This window comes from Podarcis cretensis (assembly GCF_951804945.1).
Source record: "Podarcis cretensis genome assembly, chromosome: 18".
In the NCBI taxonomy this organism is placed as follows: Eukaryota; Metazoa; Chordata; class Lepidosauria; order Squamata; family Lacertidae; genus Podarcis; species Podarcis cretensis.
In genome coordinates this window covers 1815739-1834340 of record NC_137188.1, presented here as the reverse complement: position 1 = coordinate 1834340, position 18602 = coordinate 1815739, and the positions used below count along the sequence as shown (strand labels likewise).

At 47.0% G+C, this 18602-nt stretch overlaps 1 protein-coding gene across 2 annotated transcripts in view; it reads right to left on the bottom strand.

Annotated features, from left to right (window-relative positions):
- The window catches only part of SLC5A5 (solute carrier family 5 member 5), a 43365-nt gene that overhangs the window by 15381 nt on the left and 9382 nt on the right, over positions 1–18602 (bottom strand). The window contains exons 2-3 of one of the 2 annotated variants that reach the window (XM_079960637.1): positions 11226–11299; positions 6525–6795 (exon numbers count right to left, since the gene is read on the bottom strand). In XM_079960637.1, the coding sequence (XP_079816763.1) occupies positions 6525–6795; positions 11226–11287 (333 nt within the window). In that variant the 5' untranslated portion in view covers positions 11288–11299. Of the gene's footprint in view, positions 1–6524; positions 8349–11225; positions 11300–18602 lie in introns of those variants that run through there. The other variant, XM_079960638.1, reaches the window with a different exon arrangement.

Genomic DNA, 18602 nt, shown 5'->3' with positions numbered 1-18602 from the left:
TCCGAGCCCCACATGGGGCAAAAGGTTTCTGGATTGCGTGGGGTTGGGCTAGGTGACCCCTGGGGTTCCTTTCAGCTCTACAATCCTCTGATTCTATGGAAGGATTCCACCTGTTTCCATCATTCTTTCAGCTCAGCCATTCCCTGCCAAAGATAGTAAGCAGTCTTCGTTCCCGGCAGCATCTCAGCTGACTGCCTCCCTTGTTCCAAAACACACACACACACATTTTGTTTATTGATTTTGCAAGCACACAGAGACACCCCACTGTGTGTGTGTGTGTGTGTGTGTGTGTGTGTGTTTCGCCTTTCACCAGGTCAAGAAGTGCAGGGTTGGGGACTTTGCCCCTGAGCCTTCTCTCACCTCTAGCTCAACGGTCTGCGGTTTTGGCCTGACCCAACAGGGGTTCCTCTGATGTTCTTACGGGTCCACCTGGATTATGAGGCACCTTCCACATTGCTGTGATGTCCTTGAGAGCTCCTTGTGGAACCAAGCTTCCACATCGGCTCATCTGCGGCACTACCATACGCAAATGCGCACCACATCCTTCCACGGCTGGCTTCCTCAACCCACCTGAGATACCTTCACTCCAAAGCTACATGGCTCTCTGCCTCTTTGAAAGCCCTTGATGGTGCTTCTTGGCTCCCTGCCCAGCCATGCAAGCAAAAGCATCCAATCTGTGATGGTGGCTTGTGCGTCAGGTGAGGCCTGGCTGCCTGGGTTTCATGTGAGAACACAGGTCCAAGAGGCCCATCTAGTCCTTCACCCTGTCCTCACAGTGGCCAAAGGCCCCTAAGCATCTAGGAATATGGGTAAACTGATTCTGGACTTGGAAGTTCTATAAGAAGATAACCAGAGCCAGCTGGATCAGGCCAATGGAAGCCCATCTAGCCCAGGGTCCTGTCCACATGGTGGCCAAATACCCCATAGAACCTGGAAAGCAGGATAGACTGCCTCTGGGCCTGGAGGCTCCACAAGAGCACGAGAAAAGCCTGGCTGCTGGATCAGGCCAATGGAAGCCCACCTGGCCCAGCATCCTGTCTTCCCAGTGGTGCACCAGATGCCCCAAAGGGAAACCCGGAAGTAAGTCCAGGGTTCAAGAGCATCTCTCCCCTCCTGCCGTTTCCAGCATGGCGGACTCCAAACGGGTACGCATACCGCCAAACATTTTGTGAATCTAAGTTTGGCCTCATTGAGGGGCAGTATTTCAATATGAGTAGGAAAATTAGAGTACCCCTAACCTTTTTTTTTAATAGAAAAAAAGCATAGTTTAAAGCCATCCAGTTTGGAATCCCTCACTCCCCCCTGTGGCAGGGAGTTCCACAGTTCAACTACGTGCTGTGTGCAGACGGTTTCTTCGTTTATCTGGCCTCAGTTTCTGTTGGCTACAAGTTCTTGTGTTGCGCGACAGGTAGGGAAACTCTCAGCCCTTCTCTTTCGCAATCCAAACCACTTTGCAAGATTGGCAGTTCCTAAACCCCAATTTCTTTAAAAATAGCAATAATCCCAGCTAACTGCAGGCTGCTATGCAATGCAAACAAGATGACTGCAGGGCTTTGGGACACCGCAGTGTGATCCCAGGGATCTAGTCCAGATGCGGAGGATTACGGTAAATCTGAAATCAGTCAACAGGTGACTCAGACCTGAGGTTCGCTCCTTGAGTCATTTGTTGATCTGCCTGACAGCATCAAATGTCTCCGGGGCAAACAACATAATCCTGTATATGCAACATTCCTCTAAATGTGATCCACTGTGTACTTTCAGACCACCAAGTGTCCCTATTTTCCAGGGAAACTCCCTGATTTACAGACGCCGGCCCGATTTCTGATTTGATCCCGAAATGTCCTGCTTTCCTTTAGGCGGAGGAAGAGGAGTGCGGGGGGAGTGCACCGCCCCCGGCAGCACGATCCCGTGGGGGGGGGGTGCCATGGCAGCTGCTCCCCCTGCCCCTGCTGGGCGCCATGCCCCTGGGACGCGCACCAGCCCCACCCTGCCTGCTCTCCACCCTCCGGTGCCGGAGCATGAAACTCCGCCACTGTTTAGGACGTCCCTATTTTCTCTGGAGAAATGTTGGGGGGTCTGGAGTTATGCAACCCCCGAGCCAAGGAGATAAGTCACTAGACAACCTTTGGACAACATCTGAAAGCAGCCCTGGATAGGGAAGCTTTTTTTAATGTGTAATGTTTCATTATGTTTTATATATGTTGGAAGCTGCCCAGAGTGCCTGTGATATAAGTGGTGGGGTATAAATAATAAAATTAATTATTACGGTATTATTGTTATTGCTATTATTATTATTATTTAATAGGACATGCCTGTTTTCATCAGAGAAATGTTGGAGGTTTTGTACTTAGCTGGAACACAGGAAACTACATTGCACCTAGTCACACCTTTGATATCACAGAATCCTAGAATAGTAGAGGGGGAAGGGAAGGGACCCCCAGAGGTCATTCAGTCCAACCCCCTTCAATGCACCACCAGCCTTTGGGTGAACAGCCAGACCCACTGTGCCACATGGATTCATGGGTGAATATAACGTAGAAAAATGTATTCTGATAGCTCTGCAGGTAGAGCATGAAAGCCTTAATCTCAGGATTGTAGGTTCAAGACCCATGTCTCTAAAAGGCTATGATTCTAAAAGTGATAGCAAAAATGTGTTTATTGAGAGAAATCTGCTCTAAAGCATTAGTAAAATTGCATGCAGTGGTAGGGTTAAAAAAAAGAAAATAGCAAATTGCTGCAAAAACGGGGTTTTAGATCAGAAGCACGAGGAACCTAACTGAGGAGAGAGCTCCAATGGGCTATGTTTGCTTTGTAAATTTTACACACGTTGGCACATTCCTGGCCAACATTCCCGGAGTGAGAACAAGGCTGCCTCTGCTGCCAAAATCTCTTCTCAGCTGGTCTGGATATGTTTGCTCTGCAAGAGGGTGCTCAGACAGGGCTGATTCAAAAGTCAAGAGGTGGTTTGTTTTGGGAGTCTCAAGATACGCTAGGAAAACACCCTTGTCCTGCCATCTGGTTTGGGAGAGGCCTCTGCAGCGCATGGGCATGTGCGCTGGAAACATGCATGTGGTCACGTGGGTTTGTAAAACCAAGCTGGGCCTGGAGATCGTGAGCAGAGGGGCATTTTCCTTCCTCTGTCCTAACACTAGAACTCAGGGAACACTAGAAGACCCTCCACAATTTACCGTAGGCTGGAAGGTGTGCAGAGGAGGGCAGCCTAGATAATCAAGGGTCTGGAAACCAAACCTGATGAGGAATGGTTGAGGGAGTTGGGTTTGCAGCCAACCTTTTGCAAAGCTCAGCTTCATGGGCAGCTCAGCTCTTGCAACACACATCCAAAGCAATATCTTGGCCCAAGGGGTTTATCTTCCATGAAGTCTTATGTCCAGATCCTGGAAATTTGTATTTCCACTATTCTGCCTTGGTCAGACCACACCTGGGATATTGTGTCCAGTTCTGGGCACCACAATTTAAGAAGGACATCGACAAACTAGAACATGTGCAAAGGAGGACAGCCAAGATGGTCAAATCCAGGCCTTATGAGGAATGGTTGAAGGAGCTGGGTATGTTTAGCCAGGTGAAGAGGAGACTGAGGGGAGATATGAGAGCCATCTTCCAATATCTGAAGGGCTGTCACATGGAAGAGGGAACAAGCTTGTTTTCTCCTGCTCTGGAGGGTAGGTCCCAAACCAATGGCTTCAAGTTACAAAAAAAGGAGATTCCAACTAAACATCAGGAAGAACTTTCTGACAGTGAGAGCTGTTCAACAATGGAACTGTCTCCCTCAGGACACTCCTCCTTCTTTAAGCAGAGGTTGGGTGGCCATCTGTCATGGATGCTTTAGCCGAGATTCCTACATTGTACAGGGTTGGACTAGACCAGGGGTCTGCAACCCGCGGCTCCGGTGCCGCATGTGGCTCTTTTACACCTTTGCCGCGGCTCCGGGGCGGATACTAGCGAGGGGAGGAAGCGCATTGTGCGCCCCGACACTCCCCACTGTGGCGGGCGCTGTACTGGCTGTGACGTCGCATGGGGGCAGTGCGTGCGTTAGTCACGCACCGTCCCGACGTCACCTTCCCGCCCGCCCGCTACATTGTAAGGGGCATGTACGCTGGTCACTGCATTGGAAGGGGGCATGTACGCTGGTCACTGTTTTGAAGGGGAGTGAAGAACACACACACAAAAAAGGTAACTTGTTAATTTAACGTTTATTTCTATGAGGAGGAGTAATTCTGAGGGGTCAAACAAAGAAATAATAAAAAAGTGACAAAAAAGTTATTTTTATAATGACGAGTTTTGCGGCCCCCAGTTTTTTTTCTTCGGAAACGGGTCCAAGTGGCTCTTTTTGTCTTAAAGGTTGCAGACCCCTGGACTAGACGACCCTCAGACCCCTTCCAATGCTATGATTCTAAGGCAGCTTCCTGCGTTCCTAATGCCCTTCTGAACATAAAAAGACCCCGGCTGGGGATCAGGCAAATGGTCCACCTAGTCTAGCCTCCTGTTATGGGAAACCCGCAAGTGGGATGCGAGTGCGAGGATCACCCAGTGTTAGGGTCAAGGTCTTGCCTTTTACTCTGTTTTGTTTCAGGTTGTTTTGAGCAGGCAACACAAATCATCTGGTATGTTTTTAACTGTGCCAAAGTGACACAAGCACCCAAACAAAACCACAAGGTCCACAGGAGACGGTACAAAGATTAGTGCTGTGCAAAAGGACTGACCTCGGTTTATCCTGAGGTCACTTGGCTGCTGGAAGGCTGGGTGCAAAGCAGCTAAAGTTCGCTCAGAGCTCCTTCTCTCACCCGCAGAGCAGCAGCCAGCAACCAGTTCAGCCTCCCTAAACTGAGGTTGCAGTAACCAAAATGGAATGTCTAGTTGCCATTTGGGGGCAAGATGGCTCTAAAATCTTATTTTTCAAATGATGGGCTGGCAGTGCTTGGTTCTCAGTTAAACATCTGACTAGTTCCAAGGACGACCCTGAACTGGGTTAAGAGCTGTGATATCTTAAAGGGAAGTCACTTAATCCAGGAACAGTCTGCATATATATTAGCCTCTATACCGGAGACATGGACCATTCATAATGTAAAAATATTCTTCTCAACTCTGAGCAGGGCGGGGGGGGGAAGTGAAGACAAGCAACAACAATTCACTATTGCATTGTTCACTGATCCTGCTCAGGCTGCACAGAAAAGGCATTTTGGTTCCAGAAATTCGTTCCAATTGTGCAGGTGAAATATAACTGATAAAATTCTACAGGATGGGGTATCAGTGCGTGAAAACAGTCCAGATCCAGGGATCCCCAGAGGGTGGAGATGTCAGGGAGGAAGTCTCAAGGTGCTTCACATGGTCAAACCACAATAAACACTTCACCTCTCCGATCTGCAGAATTGGACAGAGCCAGCCCCCTGCTCTCACAGGGGCCAAATACCCCATAGAACCTAGGAATCCAGAGAGATTGCCTCTGGCCTGGAAGGTTCCTTGGGGACACAAGAGCCTGGCAGCAGCTGGATCTGCCAAAGGGGCCCATCCAGCCCTTCCTCCTGCCCCGATGGGAAGCCTACAAGCAGGAGTCTGGCAACTCCCTGCCAAGAATCACTCACAGATGCCTGTCCAAACTCTCACAGATATCTCCTAGTTGGAAGGAGCCCTGTTTAAAGACCTTCAATGGATCATAGAATCATAAATTGCTCCAAGGGCCTGCTAGCCCAGCCTGCTGCAATGCGGGAATCACAGCACAATCTAAAACCTGGAAGAGACCGGGGTTCAAGTCCTCCCACTCAGCCATGAAGTCCACTAGGCGTGACCTGGCGGACACTAGCCTACCTCACAGGGTTGTTGTGGGGATTAAATGAGGACCAGGAGCTGGAAGAGACCAGGGTTCAAGTCATAGAATTCTAGACTTGTAGAGTTGGAAGGGACCCCGGGGGTCATCTAGCCCAACCCCCTGCAATGCAGGCATCTTTTGCCCAACGTGGGGCTTGAACCTGCAATCCTGAGGCTCCTGCTCTACTGACTGAGCTAGGAAGAGGTCTCACTCGACCATGAAGCTCAGTGGGAGCGACCTTGGGGGGGCAGCCTCTGCCTCTCAGCCTGCTCTACCTCACAGGGCTGTTGTGGGGACTAAATGAGGAGCGGAAGAACCACCATGTGGTTTATCTTGGGACAGAAATGCAACAAAGCAATCAAGACATCAGGAAGAAAGACTCTTTAAGCAAGATTGGAAAAGATTTCTGGAATATCTAAAAAAAAAATTTGAACGGATTAAGACGTTAGTAGGTTTAGAGTAAATTCAGCAGTGTAAACCTAACAGAGAAGATTGAAAAAGAAAAGAACACGGATTGATTGGAACATGCAGTGGGAAAGGATAACTAAAATGCATGACATGTTTGAACCTTTTACATGGTTTTGTATGCTTCATGGTATTTTATGCACTGTGATTTGCTGCAAAAAATTGTAAAACTCAAAAACTGATAAATACATTTTTTAAAAGAATTGCAATAAAGGAAACCAAGCAATGAGCTCACCTCGTAGGTGCTGGTGAGGCCGAGGCGGTAGAAGACGGGCAGGAAGAGGTAAGCGGTCAGGAGTGTGTTCAACAGCTGCCCCAAGCACATCCACAGGAACTTCACCCCATAGCGATAGGCCTCGGCTGGGACCCCCAGAACCTGGATGGCTGACATGAAGCTGGCGGACAGGGAGAGCCCCACGGGGATGGCCGACATCTGCCGCCCGCCTGTGAAGAAGTCCTCAGAAGTCTTCTGGCCTCCTTTGGAGAGGGCATAGAAGAGGCCGATGCTGGTGGAGATGAGGAGCATCAAGGCAAAGACCCCATAATCCCATAAACTGAAGGTGAGCATCTCTGCTCGGAAGACCTCTAAACCGCCTCCTAGCGCCATACTGGGCAGCTGAGAGGACCAACACCACAGCAGATGGAGAGAGCAACCCTTGGTGGGTCCAGCAGAGAAAGAAAAAGGAGGAGTATTTGGAGGGGTGGAAGGACAACAGCAGAGGGAAGAGAAATGAGCTTCAGTCCTTGGGGAGAAGGGAGTAAAGGTCCAACTCTGCTCAGTACAGGAAGTGGGGTGAAAGAGGGGGGGGAGGGATGCAGAGAGAGAGAGAGAGAGAGAGAGAGAGAGAGAGAGAGAGAGAGAGAGAAAATCTCCACAAATTACTATTTACAAGATTTGGAGGTGCCTGGATAGCAAACAACTTAACCACAAGATGTGATACATTGGAATAGCAAAAAGTTTGCAGGCGAGGAATAAAGGAGCAAAGGTTTTATTTAAACAGAAACAAAAAAAGTGTGGAAAGCAAAAGGAGAGCCCCCCACCCAAGGAAGGGCGAAGGAATCAAGCCAGGAAAATAAAACCCACCCAAAATCTCTCAGGGATAAAAGGTCAGCAAAGACCCCCCCCCCCCACACACACAACCCCACCAGAATTGGTGTTTGTAAAGTAGGAATCAAATAAGAAGATAACCTATATCTTGCAATTATAGAGTCTACTCTATCCTCTCTGCCACTCTCTTTTGAAAAAACGAAAATCTGGTTTAGGTGATAGCAAGTTCAAAAGGAAATGAATGAATAGACGAGCAAAGGAGCCAGGTGGATAAAAAGGGAGAAAGTGAGCAATTTGTCCTGTGAGGTTCAGCGAAGAGGCTGAGATCCCGAGGTGAGAGGAAAAAGAGAAATTCGGCTTAGAAGAAGCAAAAGGGGAAGCCGAGAGAGGAATTGCCCGGGTTGCAAAGTCGAGATCAGCTGTTCGCAGAGCTTCCTTGCAAGCCACCTGCGAGGAGTTTTATGAAGCCAGCGATGAAAGAGGGAGGCGTCACCCTTTCCCGCCCCCCCATCCCTTTCTTCTTTATCAAAGGTGACCTGTTTGGTGGAAAGAAGGGCCCGGGCACGTGCAATTCTTGCTCCAAGTTCCCTCTCTTTCTCCCCCCCCCCTTTTTCTCTGCGTCCTTTCAGCCCTGAGATCAGGAAGCCCGGGCACAAAAATAACCTGGGGTTTCTGCAAGAGGAAGTCTTCCAGAGGGCGAGGTCCTGGGCGTAGGCAGGGGGCAGCTGCCCCCCCGCCCCGAAATCAAGGAAACAAATAAAAATACTTATCTAAAAATAGAAATGATCAGAATATTGGAAAATGAAATGCTTGCCGAGAGGTTTTTAAGCAAAGGTTGGGTCTGTCAATGGTGCTTGAGCTGAGATTCCTGCCTTGCAAGAGGGCTGGACTAGATGACCCCCAGGGTGTCCTTCCAACCTCGACATCTGTCAAGCATCCATGACGGCCATATTTCAAAAAATGAAAATCCAGACACAAAAAGAGTTTTTGAGCTCTTTTCTCAGACAGTCAGTGATTGTGTGGCTATTCCCTCCCCCCCACAGGTGGAATAAATGAAGACAACGGACACAGAGTTTTAGGTTAATGGGCGAAAATGGCCACAACTTTATTGATTACAGGAAAGAAGGGTATTGGCTTTAGGCATTGGCCCTAACCGACTATCCGGTCTGACCGGGAAGGGTTAAACACCAACAGGGGGAGCCACCCGAGATGCATATCCCTGGGCGCTCCCCGAGGGGTTACCGCTCGGGGGCGCGCTTTAGGCCCTAGCCTCCGTAGGTTTCGGACGAGGCGTCGCCCCTCGGAGTCCTTTAACGAACTACCCTTCAAGCATTGGGGGAGGTGATGGCGTTCCTCCCCCCCAACCTCATCTGCATGATAATACCCCGGCCAATGCCTACCGCCAAAACCGAGGGAGTTGTGACGATTTGCTACGAGGTAGGCGAAAAAACCAAGTGGCTCACAAAACCAGCCAATTAGCCAAATGGAAAAACTCCTACCAGGCCCCTTGCGGCGACCAGCCGAAGCCCATAGCAAGGTCAGTGGCAAAACCTAAAGGGCGGGTGGGTGGGAAACTGCGTCGTCTCCAGGGAAGAAAGGGGGCGAGCCAGGGGCTGCCCTGACCTTAAGTGGCCCTAGGAAGGCCCGCCCCTGCCGCCAGCCAATTGGCTGGCGCCACAGGGTATGCTAATTGGGTGAATCCCTGTCTCCTGCGAGGCTGACGCCAGCCTCGCAGAGTGAGTGTGGGCGGGTCGTGATCCCACAACCCCCCCTCCTCCTGAAGATCGGAAGGGGCATTTCCACTCAGACGCTGTTTACAAGGGCTGAACACCGGCTATTTCCTTTCTTTTTAAATTTATATTCCACCCATCTGGGTGGATTTCCCCAACCACTCTGGGTGGCTTGCAGCATATATAAAAACACAAAATATCCTATAGAAGCAACAAGCAAAGCTGCTCAGTTGCAGGTATGGGGTAGAATTTTCATTTTTCCGGCATTTGAAAGCAGAGCTACCTATTTGCAAATGAAATTTGCAGAAGAGAGAAAGATGAGTTTGTTAGGGAGAAGTGTCCTAACTAACACCTAACATTGAAAGCAAATTTCATAAAATCATAGAATTGTAAGGTAAAGGACCCCTAGACAGTTAGGTAAAGGTAAAGGTACCCCTGCCCGTACGGGCCAGTCTTGACAGACTCTGGGGTTGTGCGCCCATCTCACTTAAGAGGCCAGGGGCCAGCGCTGTCCGGAGACACTTCCGGGTCACGTGGCCAGCGTGACATCGCTGCTCTGGCGAGCCAGAGTCGCACACGGAAACGCCGTTTACCTTCCCGCTGGTAAGCGGTCCCTATTTATCTACTTGCACCCGGAGGTGCTTTCGAACTGCTAGGTTGGCAGGCGCTGGGACCGAGCAGCGGGAGCGCACCCCGCCGCAAGGATTCGAACCGCCGACCTTTCGATCGGCAAGCCCTAGGCGCTGAGGCTTTAACCCACAGCGCCACCTGCGTCCCCCCTAGACAGTTAAGTCCAGGCAAATTCAAGTATGGGGGTGCGGCACTCATCTCACTTTTCAGACTGAGGGAGCCGGCGTTTGTCTGTAGACGGAAGGGATCTCAAAGGGTCATCTAGTCCAACCCCCTGCAATGCAGGGATATTTAAAGCACAGGATTCCCGAATCCTGGGAACTGTAGTGTGTTAAGCAAGCTGGGCAAGGCAGCTGTGTAAGAGGGAAAACTGCAGTTCCCATGGTAATGATGTATGAACTTCAAATGTATGGTTTAGATCTGCCTCAAGTGAAATGATGTTGCAAAACATTGAGAAAGTCACTTACCAATAAACAAATAGTCTATGGGGGGGGGGGATTATGAACACATTCCACCAACCCTGACGGCTTCAGCAGAGGATTCAATAAATTCATGGAGGAGAGGTCTATCAGAGGCTGGTCTCGTGTTTGAATCCTGCTTGTGGGCCAGATGGGCCCCCATTGGCCTGATCCTAGAGGCTTGTGCCTTTATGAAACCTCCAGCACCAGAGGCAGTCTATCTCGATTCCTTAGGGTTCCTTAGGGGCATCTCCCATGGGGCAGCCCTTCAGATCTCCTATCACCCATCGCCTGCCAGCCCACTGGCATCTCTTAGGCACACACACCTTCAGGAAATGAGGGAGTTCAGAAGAAGGCCAGCTCTCTGCACTCCCCATACCCGCACAATCTGCAAGAGAAAAAAGCCCCACATCTCTGGGTTGTGTTATTGTGCAACCAGGAAATTTCTCTTTTCCTTCTGCACGCACTGCAAGCCTTCTCACATCTGTCAGAAAGGACCCACTCACCTGCAAATAAATATTGTACTCTATTTTAAAAAAAAAAATGCAAACACATCCCTTCCTTGCAGAGGGTTCAGCTAGATGACCCTTGGGGGTCCCTTGGTGGCTACTAGCTGTTGCTCTCCCAGCACCTGCCCTTTCACTCCCTGCCACCTAAATAACCTGCAAAAAGGCCCAAAATCAGTAAGAACAGTAAGTCTAGGGTTGCTCAACAACAACTTTGCCAACTTTTTGTCTGGATTTTCATATTTTGAAATATGCCAGCCCTACTCTCACATGACATCTTGTCCGCAGCTGCTGAATTGTGTGCCTGCCTCTCTTCGAAATCCCTTCCTTACTCAAACAGCCCCAACAAAACAAAACAGAAAGTTTGTGGAGAGAAATGTGTCATCATAGACACGGGCTGGAAAATTCCCCAATTGCTGCAAGGCCCACATGGCCAAGTTGCATGCATGGGATTTGGCACACTTATAATCACTTATAATCACTGGAAGGGACCAGGTCACTTGAGAGCTTTTTTAAACAATGAGATTGGAAAATAAAATAAAAAAGACTGTTACATTAACATACATGAATATGCAGGTGTGTATATTCTTATTATCTGTACAGCTGGAAGGGACCCCGAGGGTCATCCAGTCCAACCCCTGCAATACAGGAATCTCAGCTCAAACTTCCAGGAAAGATGGCCAGCCAACCTCTGCAATAATTGTCACTAACCTAATATATTCTGTGTAAAACTCATTCCCAATATCATGGTACAGTGGTGCCCCGCAAGACCAACGCCTCGCAAGACGGAAAACCCGCTAGACGAAAGGGTTTTCCGTTTCGGAGGCGCTTCGCAAAATGGATTTCCCTATGGGCTTGCTTCGCAAGACGAAAATGTCTTGCGAGTTCCTGCGGGGTTCCCCCCCCCCTTTTCCTAAGCCGCTAAGCCGCTTATCAGATGATCCGCTGATAAGCCGCTTAACAGCTGATCGCTAAAAGCCGCTAAACCGCTAATAGCGCTAATCCGCTAAGCTGTCAATGGGCTTGCTTCGCAAGACGAAAAAACCGCTATACGAAGAGCCTCACGGAACGGATTAATTTCGTCTTGCGAGGCACCACTGTATTTATCCAAAGGAAGTCTGCCTCTATAAGCAGTCCATTCATACGCTGCCAATATTGTCATGTTGTCGAACCATTGATGAAGGAATAGGGCCCTCGTATTTACGGAACAGCCTCTCCTGGTCTGCCCCACAGAGGACATTAAGGTCCATGAATAACCATAGTTTAGAGGTCCCAGGCCCTAAGGAAGTCAGACTATCCTCCACCAGGGCCAGGGCCTTCTCAGTGATGGCTCTGATCTGGAGGAATGCTCTGTCCCAAGAGACCAGGGCCCTGCAGGATTTAACTTACTTCTGCAGGGCGTGTAAAACAGAGCTATTTCACCTGGCTTTCAATTTGAACTTAGCCTGATCTTTTATTCCCCTTCCTTCCCTCCCTCTCCCCTATTTATGAAGATTACCTGCTCTGAGACCCCACAGCTAATTCTCCGCTGGTCTCCTCACTGGCCCAAATAGGACTAATTTAGCCAGCTAGCCCTGGCTAAATAAACATCTAATGTTTATTTGATGGATTTTCCCCCTAAACTGATTTTTGAATTCTGAATTTATTGTTAATTATTGTTATTCACGTTTTATACTGTATTTTATGATGTTTTTTGTTGCATCAATTAAGTGGTTTAAATTTGTTGTTAGCCACCCTTAGCCTGGTTTTCTGAACCGGGAAGGGCGGGGTATAAATTATTATTATTATTATTATTATTATTATTATTATTATTCCAATTCATCCATATCAGTCTCTTGGCACCACTGGGCAGCCTAGAATCCATTTTTGCTGTTGTCAATTTCCATACAATGAGTATATGGAGAATAAGGAATATTGTGTGTAGTTCTGGATGCCTTAGCTCAGAAATCCAATGCTTTTGAATGTCATTCTGAGGAGAAATCTGCAAAATAACTAAGCATGTATTAGGAGCCTCTCCCTACTAAATATTTTTCAAGATGACAATGCACACTAACATTATAAAAAAAAACCATAAGCTACTTGCAGATAGGAGTGTCATAACCAGACACTGGAGAGACCTGTCAGGAGTGAACATGGGCCACTGGTACAAAACTGTATGAGAAACCACCCTACTAGAGGGGGACACAATCCACAGAATCTAAGTAGGAAGGGACCCTGAGGGTCATCCAGTCCAACCCCCTGCAAGGCAGGAATAGGCAGCTGTCCCTTACAGGAATCGAACCTGCAACCTTGGCATTCCTTTTTACCCTTTCTTTCTTTCTCTTCCCTCTTTCTTACTCTTTTTCTTCCCTCTTTTCCTTTGATAAGATATTTAGATTCAAGTTTTTGTGGGGAAAAGATATTTTTGTGCATTTTTTCTTCATACTCTAACAAACGAACAGTAATCAGAAACAGCCCTGCTGCAAAAGCTAACCAACAAACTGAAATCAGCACAAATGAAAGAGGATGGCGTCACCCTGTTGTGGCTCCCCTTTATTATATATACAGCCCCAAAAGACAGCAACCTAAGCCCCCTGAAAGCATGGCTAATTTGACCCAACAACCTTCATCACACAGAGAGACAAAAACTCAGTACAAGCAGCCGCATGTGACAGAATGAATCTTCACAATTATTATGTGTTCAAGAACAGTTGCAGCAGCTAGGGATGTTTAGCCTGCGAAAGAGGAGACTGAGAGGAGACAGGAGAGCCATCTTCCAATAGCTCAAGGGCTGTCACAGGGAAGATGGAGCAAACTGGTTTTCTCCTGCTCTGGGAGGTAGAACTCGAACCCATGGCTTCAAGTGACAAGAGAGGAGTTTTTTTAAAAAAATAATATTTATTAAAAATTTTAAGGGTTACAAAAAACAAAAGTAAAAGTAATAACACCATATTAAACAAAGACAAAACAACACATCACAATAAGAAAAAAGAGGGGGGAAAACCCAAAATCAAAAACAAAAAAACAACTAATCTTCCCAACTTATCTTTCATTTGCTTGTTTCCTTGACCTCCTCACACCTCCCTTTTTTGTATTCTAATTTGATTAACTATTTCAGCAAATCCTTTCCATCTTTTCCAATTTTTGTTCTGTATTTTATCTCAATATAATGTAACTTTAATTTCCCTCCTTTCACCAATTTCTTTTAACCTTATTTTAGCATTAAAACTAAAATACTTATATATGCTTAACTCCTTATAACATTTCTGCTAAATCCATAAAATATCAATCCACCATTTTTCTATCACTCATTAATTTTGCGATATTTCTATATATAAACTTAAAATTTTCCAATTCCATCAACTCCTCTCCCTGGTTTCGGATTCTGCCAGTCCTTTCCGTCAATTCCATATAGTCCATCAACCTGGAGATCTTATGTCCGAGGCTCTTAACTCTTTTCCAGGTCCCTTCTGCAGATCATCTTCATATTCTTTAATGCTAAAGAGCAAATCTCGAGAGAACTCCATCCTAACATTACTTTTATTCCTTCTGGACAGTTCAGCCAAATTTCCATAGTTGAAGCTAGAGTCTATACAGTGTTTCAGGACGTATTTCAGGATTCCTCCAAATCCAAAGGCCCCCAAAACTTCAATCTCCTTCAAATCCAAGTCCATGTCCCAAAAGTCAATTAATCCCTGGATAGAGAGATCTTTCCAAGTTTCCTTCTTCAGTCCAAGCTGGGATCCAATCCTCAAAATCTAGCTTTTTCTAGATTCAATCATAAAAGGCCTCAATTTATAGTCCTCAATTTGCTTCTGTAGAACTAAGGATCCCACTTGTGTTATTTTAGGTTCAAAAACAACGACTTTCTCCTATTCCTCCACCATTTGTTCTGCCAAGGTAGATTCCTGTGCCAGGTCCTGAATTAATTCTGTGTTGGTGCTCACTTTTTGTCTCATATTAGTCACTTTCTGTTCCAAATTATCAGTTTTAAAAGTCATGTCATCCATCTTTTTAGGAATCTCTTCCAGCAAATAGTTTGTCTTACATAATGCAGTCAAAATAACTTCTCCTATCAACATTTTGAATAGTCCAAGGTCAATCTCTGGTTCTCAGAATCCTTATCTTGCAGCTGGAGACCTCCCAGTTACACTCCTATAACAATTTCAAAGGCTCCCTCTAGAGGGAAACAGTCTCCACTTGTATCAGTTCTTTCAAGCACAACTCAGGCATTAAACATAGTTTCGATTTTCAGTTACTTTTTCCTCCATTTTAAATGCAGAAGAGGACAATGGAAACAGTATCTTGCTCTTATTTTAACTAGCTGTCAAATCCGTTCTGTCAGTAAACTTTCCCCAAGCGTAATCTGGCAGCCCTTTCCCAGGTTCAGAGCTGTGGTAATTTGATCTTCCCCTCACTCCTGCAGGCTTACTAAGTTCAAAATTGTCCCCCTCTTCACCTGCTTCCAAGGGGGGTTTTGTATTTTTAACCGATGGAGATTTAATGCTTTATCAAAAGCTTTCAAAGACTTTAGCTTGTAACGTCTTTGCTTCAGTCTATTTACAAAAGTGGAAGGTGGACTTCCTGTTTATGACCTTCCCGCTTTCGGCGCCGAATTAAGGTACTTAAAGATCCAATTTTCCAAAACAGGGTTTCCCCGCGAGTAGGGGAGGCGCAAAAGGTGCCAGCCGAATCCCAAGTTCACAGGCTTCTTCCGCCTGTGATTTCAGTGGGTCTCCGCCTTCGCCGTGGGGTCAGACCCTGTTTTCCACGGAGTAAGTTCCTCCCGATCGGAGGAGCTCAGCCATTGCCGGAGGCGCCAACCCGGAAGTGACAAGAGAGGAGTTTTTAACTCAACATAAGGAAGAACTTTCTGACAGAAAGAGCTGTTCGACCATGGGATGGAAGGTGGCAGACTCTCCTTCTGGGAGGTTTTTAAGCAGAGGGAGATTCCAGGATTGCAAGGAGGTTGGACTAGATGGCCCCTTTCCAACTCTACAGTTTAAAGGTTAAAAGCAACAAAAAAGGCTTTTATGGGTATGTTCGTAGCAAAAGGAAGAACAAAGAAACAGTGGGGTCACTCAGAGGAGAAGATGGTGAAATGCAAACAGGGGACACAGAAAGGGCTGAACTCCTCAATGCCTTCTTTGCCTCAGTCTTCTCCGATAAAGAAAACAATGCCCGACCTGAAGAATTTGGAGCAAATGATTCAGCAGAGGAAACACAGCCCAGAATAACTAAGGAGATAGTACAAGAATACTTGCTAGTCTAGATGTATTCAAGTCTCCAGGGCCAGATGAACTGCATCCAAGAGTATTAAAAGAACTGGCAGATGTGATCTCAGAACCACTGGCAGTCATCTTTGAGAATTCCTGGAGAACAGGCGAAGTCCCGGCAGACTGGAGGAGGGCAAATGTTGTCCCTATTTTCAAAAAGGGGAAAAGAGAGGACCCAAATAATTACCGCCCAGTCAGCCTGACATCAATACCAGGGAAGATTCTGGCGCAGATCATTAAGCAAACAGTTTGTGAGCACCTGGAAAGGAATACTGTGATCACCAATAGTCAGCATGGATTTCTGAAAAATAAGTCATGTCAGACTAACCTGATCTTGTTTTTTGACAGAATTACAAGCCTGGTAGATGAAGGGAACGCAGTGGATGTAGCCTACCTTGATTTCAGCAAGGCATTTGACAAGGTGCCCCATGATATTCTTGTAAAGAAGCTGGTAAAATGCGGTCTTGACTATGCTACCACTCAGTGGATTTGTAACTGGCTGACTGACCGAACCCAAAGGGTGCTCATCAATGGTTCCTCTTCATCCTGGAGAAGAGTGACTAGTGGGGTGCCACAGGGTTCTGTCTTGGGCCCGGTCTTATTCAACATCTTTATCAACGACTTGGATGATGGACTCAAGGGCATCCTGATCAAATTTGCAGATGACACCAAACTGGGAGGGGTGGCTAACACCCCAGAGGACAGGATCACACTTCAAAACGACCTTGACAGATTAGAGAACTGGGCCAAAACAAACAAGATGAATTTTAATAGGGAGAAATGTAAAGTATTGCACTTGGGCAAAAAAAAATGAGAGGCACAAATACAAGATGGGTGACACCTGGCTTGAGAGCAGTACATGTGAAAAGGATCTAGGAGTCTTGGTTGACCACAAACTTGACATGAGCCAACAGTGTGACGTGGCAGCTAAAATAGCCAATGCAATTCTGGGCTGCATCAATAGGAGTATTGCATCTAGATCAAGGGAAGTAATAGTGCCACTGTATTCTGCTCTGGTCAGACCTCACCTGGAGTACTGTGTCCAGTTCTTGGCACCACAGTTCAAGAAGGACACTGACAAACTGGAACGTGTCCAGAGGAGGGCAACCAAAATGGTCAAAGGCCTGGAAACGATGCCTTATGAGGAACGGCTAAGGGAGCTGGGCATGTTTAGCCTGGAGAAGAGGAGGTGAAGGGGTGATATGATAGCCATGTTCAAATATATAAAAGGATGTCACATAGAGGAGGGAGAAAGGTTGTTTTCTGCTGCTCCAGAGAAGCGGACACGGAGCAATGGCTCCAAACTACAAGAAAGAAGATTCCACCTAAACATTAGGAAGAACTTCCTGACAGTAAGAGCTGTTTGACAGTGGAATTTGCTGCCAAGGAGTGTGGTGGAGTCTCCTTCTTTGGAGGTCTTTAAGCAGAGGCTTGACAACCATATGTCATGAGTGCTCTGATGGTGTTTCCTGCTTGGCAGGGGGTTGGACTCCATGGCCCTTGGGGTCTCTTCCAACTCTATGATTCTATGATTCTATGATTCTATGATGCCATGCACAACCTGCCCTTTGAGCAGCCTGCTTTTCCCGTTCAGGAACAGCAGGTGGCGAAGGAAGGATGCTGGTTTCATGCAACCGGGCACTTGGGGAAGGGCTTGAATGGCAGGATCTCTCCCACCCTGCAGGTAGAATCTGAATGAAGAGCATCAGCCTGGTGGAGCAGAGGATGCGGAGGATGGAGAAGAAGTCGGGATTCGTGGCCCTCTCCCAAACAACACGCGAACCAAAACTGCTCTATCCTTCAGGGAAATAATTGTGCATCTCCAAATTTTTGCAATGCATCTCTGCAGCCAAAGAACGTGTAGATTAGGGGGAAATGTGCATTTAAAAATGCAGGTAGGTATCTGCAAAAATAACATACAGGAATGCATTGTATATGGGCTTGCAGGAAGGTGCTTATTAGGAGAAATGCAGGCTGGAATTCTGGTGGATTTTCACAAGGACTTTAAAAAAATGGAGCAAACATTTCCCAAAAATCTGGCAAACAAAATGGAGAATTGGGAAAACGTGGAACTGAGAGTCCTTGAAATTGACAGGCTTGTCCTTCCGCATATGATGATGATGATGGTGACGATAGTGATAAAACATAAGACATTAAAACCTTCCCTAAACAGGGCTGCCTTCAGATGTCTTCTAAATCAGATAGTTGTTTATTTCCTTGACATATGACAGGAGGGCTTTCCACAGGGCGTACTGAGAAGGTCTTTCAGGACCTGTGTTATATGGTCTCGGCAGCCACATATGAAATTGAGCATCATTTACTAGAAAGGCCTTTGGTCTGATATAACTGATGGCCATGATGTAATGAACCACATCCTGACGCTAGTCCTCATGAGAAAGCAAATGTCGCTGAGTCATTGATCAGGGTCTGCGGACTTTCCTCTGTCTACCGAAGTAAATGTTCTCTCTTTTTTTAATCCCCATGCCGCTAGTCCTCATGAGAAAGCAAATGTCGCTGAGTCATTGATCAGGGTCTGCGGACTTTCCTCTGTCTACCGAAGTAAATGTTCTCTCTTTTTTTAATCCCCATGCCGCTAGTCCTCATAAGAAAGCAAACGTTGACGCGTCATGCCTAGGGCTCATGGACCTCTGAACTAAATGTTATTATCATTTTCCCTCAGTCGCCA